Source organism: Hyla sarda, chromosome 6 (assembly GCF_029499605.1).
Source record: "Hyla sarda isolate aHylSar1 chromosome 6, aHylSar1.hap1, whole genome shotgun sequence".
In the NCBI taxonomy this organism is placed as follows: domain Eukaryota; kingdom Metazoa; phylum Chordata; class Amphibia; order Anura; family Hylidae; genus Hyla; species Hyla sarda.
In genome coordinates, this window is record NC_079194.1 from 51,083,612 (window position 1) to 51,090,125 (window position 6,514).

The window sequence follows — 6,514 nt, forward strand, 5'->3', positions numbered from 1 at the left end:
AACGACTAACCCTCCCCACCGGACAGTCCCTGCAGCATAGATGGCCCGGACCAGCTCACCCTTCCTTCCCACCGAGGGAAGGTGAGTAGAAAACTAAAGGGGTGATGACGAAGGCTGCAGTGGTCTCCAACCTGCGGGCCTCCAGAGGTTTCAAAACTACAACTCCCAGCATGCCCGGACAGCCGATGGGGGTGTTAATGACGGGGTCTGGATGATGACATGGGGGGATGATGTAGTTCCCACCCTAGGCTTACAGTCGAGTCAATAACTTTTCCTGGGTTTTTGGGGTGAAATTAGGGGCCTCGGCTTATATTCGGGTCAGCTTATACTAGAGTATATACAGTACTTCCAGTGAGAATAGACTGATGTGTATAGTTAAAAACATGATTGGTAGATAAAGAGAAAACAGCAGAAATGTGCACTATAAAGAGCATAAGGCAATTATAATATTATAGATGAATAAATAAAAGATCGAATAGAATGCATTCAATATGATGTCCATTAAAAGGTAAAGTGTCATCAGAAAATATGAATACACCATTCGTTTGTGCTGGTTTGTGCCGCAGAAATGAGCGTTTGTGCCGGTTCGGTTCCTGAGTTATTGCGCGTTAGATTTTTATGAAGCCCCGCCCACTTTCCACCCCATGAAGTCAAAATTAAAAAACAAATACACCATTCGTTTGTGCTGCATTTGTGCTGGTTTGTGCTGCAAAAATGAACGTTTGCGCCGCTTTGGTTTCCGAGATATTGTGCGCTTGATTTTCTGAAACCCCGCCCACTTTCCACCCCATGAAGTCAAAATTCTAAAACAAATACACCATTTGTTTGTGCTGCGTTTGTGCTGGTTTGTGCCACAAAAATGAACGTTTGCGTCGCTTTGGTTTCCGAGATATTGTGCACTTAATTTGCTGAAACCCCGCCCACTTTCCACCCCATGTTGTTAAATTTCAAAAACAAATACACCATTCATTAGTGCTGCGTTTGTGCGGCTTTGGTTTCCGAGATATTGTGCGCGCCATATGTGGGAACCCCGCCCACTTTCCACCCCATGTTGGCAAAATGTAAAAACAAATACACCATTCGTTAGTGCTGCGATAGTGCTGGTTTGTTTCGCAGAAATGAGCGTTTGTGCCGGTTCGGTTCCAGAGATATTGCGCGTTAGATTTTTATGAAGCCCCGCCCACTTTCCACCCCATGAAGTCAAAATTCCAAAACAAATACCCCATTCGTTTGTGTTGGTTTGTGCTGCAAAAATGAGCGTTTGCGCCGCTTTGGTTTCTGAGATCAGAGAAGTTAATTTAGCATTATGTGATTAACGTAGCAATACAGTGGTCCCTCAACATATGATATTAATTGGTTCCAGGAGAACCATCATATGTTGAAACCATCATATGTCGAGTACGTATGTCTATGTAAAAATGGTAATTGGTTCTGGGGCCTCGGAACCATTGTATGTTGAATACATATCTCTATGGGAAACTGCTAATTGGTTCTGGGCTGACCATTGTATGTGGAGTGTATGGGGAGTGTTTAACAAACCAGGGTGCCTCCAGCTGTTGCACAACTACAACTCCCAGCATGCATGTACAGCCATTGACTGTCTGGGCATGCTGGGAGTTATAGTTTTGCAACAGCTAGAGGCACACTGATAGGGAAACATTGATGTATGGGGTGTATAGTGTGTCTATGTATTGTATGTGATGTGTGACATCGCATACAGTACTGTACAGTTCTTTAAATACCTTCAGGGGAGACAGAATGTCCTCCATTACCATCCTGCCGACTACAGCTCTATAGGAAAGGAAGGGGAGGGCAGCCAGCAGCTCATTGGATGCCTGCAGCAAGATGCTCCAGGCTATTGGCTATGGCTGCACTGGGGGGCGGGGCTTACACGGAGTTCACAGTGGAAGCCTGTGTGAGTTAGCAGGACAACATGTGAGTAACAGGAGGCAGAACGGGGCGCACGGGGACATTAAACAACTATCTGTCAGTTGCTGAAGTTGTCAGCGCTGTCAGATAGCTGTTTGTATGATGGCCCCAACACCCAGCAGCATCATATGTCGAGGCTGCCTTCAACATACGATGGGCTCTGAGAGGCCATCATATGTTGAAATGATCATATGTCGGGGCCATCATAAGTCGAGGGGTCACTGTATATGATTTATTATGAAGTACACACAGTTATTACTACATATTACTACAGAGGTGGAAATGTCTGTATGTGTGTCTGTATGATGTCATAGGAATGTCATAGAGATGCCATAGGGATGTCATAGAGACGTCATAGGGATGTCAAAGTGTCAGAGATGTCATAGAGATGTCATAGGGAGATGTCATAGGGACGTCATAGGGATGTCATAGAGATGTCATAGGGATGTCATAGAGACGTCATAGGGATGTCATAGTGTCAGAGATGTCATAGAGATGTCATAGGGACATCATAGGGATGTCTCAGTGTCAAAGATGTCATAGAGATGTCATAGGGAGGTCATAGGGATGTCATAGAGATGTCATAGGGAGGTCATAGAGATGTCATAGAGACATCATAGAGATGTCATAGGGACGTCATAGGGACGTCATAGAGATGTCATAGGGACGTCATAGGGAGGTCATAGAGATGTCATAGGGACGTCATAGGGACGTCATAGGGATGTCATAGGGACGTCATAGGGATTTCATAGTGATGTCGTAGGGACGTCGTAGGGACGTCATAGGGACGTCATAGGGATGTCATAGGGACGTCATAGGGACGTCATAGGGATGTCATAGGGACGTCATAGGGACATCATAGGGATGTCATAGGGATGTCATAGGGACGTCATAGAGACGTCATAGGGACGTCATAGGGATGTCATAGGGACCTCATAGGGACCTCATAGAGACGTCATAGGGATGTCATAGGGATGTCATAGGGATATCATAAGGATGTCATAGAGATGTCATAGGGATGTCATAGGGACTAGCATTCTGTAATTGCTAATGTCCACTCTGTGTACATTTTATTATACACAATGGAGGTTATTGGCTGAGCAGCATTAGTTGACACTCTCCGCTGTTGAATGGGGGTGAAAGACCGTAGAATCAGGAGTTTGTCCAGCGCAGAAAGGAACCGTCAGGGAGCAGGATAAAATCAAGGATTTTCCTGGGAAAATCTAACACGCAATATCTTTGGAACCGAACTGGCACAAACGCTCATTTCTGCGGCACAAACCAGCACAAACGCAGCACTAACGAATGGTGTATTTGTTTTTACATTTTGACAACATGGGGTGGAAAGTGGGCGGGGTTCTCACATATGGCGCGCACAATATCTCGGAAACCAAAGCAGCACAAACATTCATTTTTGCAGCACAAACCAGCACAAACGCAGCACTAACGAATGGTGTATTTATTTTAGAATTTTGACTTCATGGGGTGGAAAGTGGGCGGGGTTTCATAAAAATCTAACGCGCAATAACTCAGGAACCGAACCGGCACAAACGCTCATTTCTGCGGCACAAACCAGCACAAACACAGCACAAACAAATGGTGTATTCATATTCAGCTTTTGAGAACATGGGGTGCCAACTTCACATAGGTGAAAATAACCTATTGTTTAAAAAAAGTTTTTAGGTTAACCATATTTTTTAGGATTTTTTTGTGACTTTTTTTTCTAATTTTGCATTTTATCATGTATATTTTAAAACTAAGCTGAAATCATTTCCCAGCAGTGTCCTCCTTATCATCACAGACAGGATTACAGTGAAAGGTGACGCCAGTATATTGATCAGTATTTCCCAACCATTCTGCTTCCAGCTGTAGTAAAACTACCATTCCCAGCATGCCTGGACAGCCAAAGGCTGTCCGGACATGCTGGAAGTTGTAGTTTTGCAACTGCTGGAGGCACCCTGGTTGGGAAACACTGATGTAGATAAAAGGGGTACATACAATAGCTGTTGCTCACAGCTCAGCCTCCCCCTTCCATTAAAACAGATTTTTCCAACCAGGGTGCCTCCAGCGGTTGCAAAACTACAACTTCAAGCATGTCCGGACAACCTTTGGTTTTCCAGGCATGCTGGGAATGGTAGTTTTACAACAGCTGGAGGCACCCTGGTTGGGAAACACTGCTGAGGAATGACCTCTGTAAAGGTCACCGAGCATGCTCAGACACCTTTCCCATTTATGTGAGAACTGTAAAGCATATCTCTTAATGCTGTTAAGAGGTTAAAAGCAGATTGGGCAAGATGTCTGCCCCTACAAAAAGATGATAAAAGGCAATTCAGTTTAAAGGGAACAGGATATTCTCTGCCCGTAAATTGCTTTACATTGGGAAGGTTTATAAAAGGTCCCCATATATATAGTTCTAAACTGTTTAACCCTTTTAGGACTGGCCTATTATAGTTTTTCCATTAACCTTTTTTTCACCCTCACCTTCCCAAAGCCATAACGTTTAGATCAGAAAAGAAAAAAAAATGTCCTCCATATAAATGAATTCCGTCTAAAACATTTATTTATATTTCCAAATTTTAGGTCAAACGAAGCAACAATGTGCTACGCCCATCTTTTCAGCTGACAGCCTAAAAAAGATAAAGAATGAAGACAATCGAGAATATCTGGATGACTTCTATTACATAGGAAACTGTAAAATAGTTATGAAGAATTACAGAGTTAAAGTTATTTTTTTTATGCACTGAATTGTAAACAATAAAAAACATTAAAAGTTGACAAATCAGTTTGTGATTTTATAGATATTAGTGTTTTTACCTATTTTAAGTTAAAGCGCTCCTGTTGACATGTTCTGGGGAGATGTGAAAACTTTTTTTATCTGTCGGGGTCTGAGGGTTTAGACCGCGACAGATGATGAGAATGAAAGGGGGGAGAGCAGCGCTGTTGTGCACTTCTCTCCCCGCTCTGTGTTTATGACGGCCCCATAGACTTACATTATAAATCTGGCCAGGTCACCGATAAAAGCTTTTGGTGTCTCTACGACATATCAAAAGTTTTCTTTAAGTGACACGTACTATTTAAATTAATATTATTTTGTTATTATTTCATTTAGTTTGTATATTATGCATAAGTATGTTATATTGAAGGTGTTTTCCAGCCACTTAAAGGGGGAGATTTATCAAAATCTGTCCAGAGGAAAAGTTGCTGAGCTGCCCATAGCAACCAATCAGATCGCTTCTTTCGTTTTTCAAAAGGCTTCTGAAAAATGAAAGTGATCTGATTGGTTGCTATGGGCAACTTAAAGGGATAGTCCAGTGGTGAAAAATGTATCCCCTATCCTAAGGATAGGGGATAAGTTTGAGATCGCGGGGGGTCCGACCGCTGGGGCCCCCTGCGATCTCTCTGTACGGGGCCCCGGCTCTCGGCCCAGATAGCAGGTGTCGACCCCCGCACGAAGCGGCGGCCGACACGCCCCGGCGGCCGACACGCCCCCTCAATACATCTCTATGGCAGAGCCGGAGATTGCCGAAGGCAGCACTTCCGCTCTGCCATAGAGTTGTATTGAGGGGGCATGTCGGCCGCCGCCTCGTGCGGAGGTCGACACGCCCCCTTCCCGCGGGCTGTCGGGGCTCCGTACAGGAGATCGCAGGGGGCCCCAGCGGTCGGACCCCCCCGCGATCTGCAACTTATCCCCTATCCTTAGAATAGGGGATAAGTTGCTCACCACTGAGTCACCACTGGACTACTCCTTTAACAACTTTTCCTCTGGGCAGGTTTTGATAAATCTCCCCAAAAGTTTTTTGAAAAGTGCTCAGGATGATGTAACAATACAAGTCATCCTCATTTTACCGATCACCCAGTGGTTTCCAAGTCCTCTGCTGGTCTCTGTATTTCTTGGTCCCCCCCCCCCCCCGCTGCCATGGCAACCGATCAGTGGCCTGAGATTATGCCGTAGTGCACTGACCGGCTGTCTAACTACCTAGATGCCACACAGTCTCCAATTTTTTTTTGCCACAAAATTTTGATGTAAATACACTGATCAGTGATAATATAAAACCACCTTCTTATTTGGTGTAGTCCCATTTATACTACCAAAACAGCTTTTTATCTTCTAAGACATGGACTTCAAAAGATCCTTGAAGGTCTCGTCTGGTTCCTGCACAAAGATGTTAGCAGCAGGTTATATAAGTCCTGTAGGGTGCGAGGTGTGGACTCCATGGATCGAAATAGTTCTTTCAGCATTTTCCACAGATGTTTGATTGAAATCAGATCTGGGGAATTTGGAAGCCAAGTCAATACCTTGAACTCTTTCTCATGTTTCTTAAACCATTACTGAAAAATGGCAGTGTGGGTGAGGCATTAGCCTGCTGGAAGAGGTTGATGCTGTTAAAGGAGTATTCTAACCTCTATTACTATCCAGAGAATGAGAGAATAAGTGTCTGATCACGGGGGTTCCGACTACTGGGACCCCTGTGATCTCAATAACAGGGACCCGAGGGTCGTGTCAGAATGGAGCAGCAGGTTGTGCACAGGTACTGCCACTCTTCTCATTCTCTACAGGACCTGCCAAAGATGGCCTAATACAGAG

At 44.4% G+C, this 6,514-nt stretch overlaps 1 protein-coding gene across 1 annotated transcript in view; it reads left to right on the top strand.

Annotated features, from left to right (window-relative positions):
• Positions 1–4,699, top strand: part of PDE4DIP (phosphodiesterase 4D interacting protein) — a 190,313-nt gene extending 185,614 nt beyond the window's left edge. Inside the window, exon 36 of the mRNA XM_056528102.1 lies at positions 4,510–4,699. Coding sequence (XP_056384077.1) covers positions 4,510–4,560 — 51 coding nt within the window. The 3' untranslated portion in view covers positions 4,561–4,699. The remainder of the gene's footprint in view (positions 1–4,509) is intronic.
• The last annotated feature ends 1,815 nt before the right edge of the window (positions 4,700–6,514 follow it).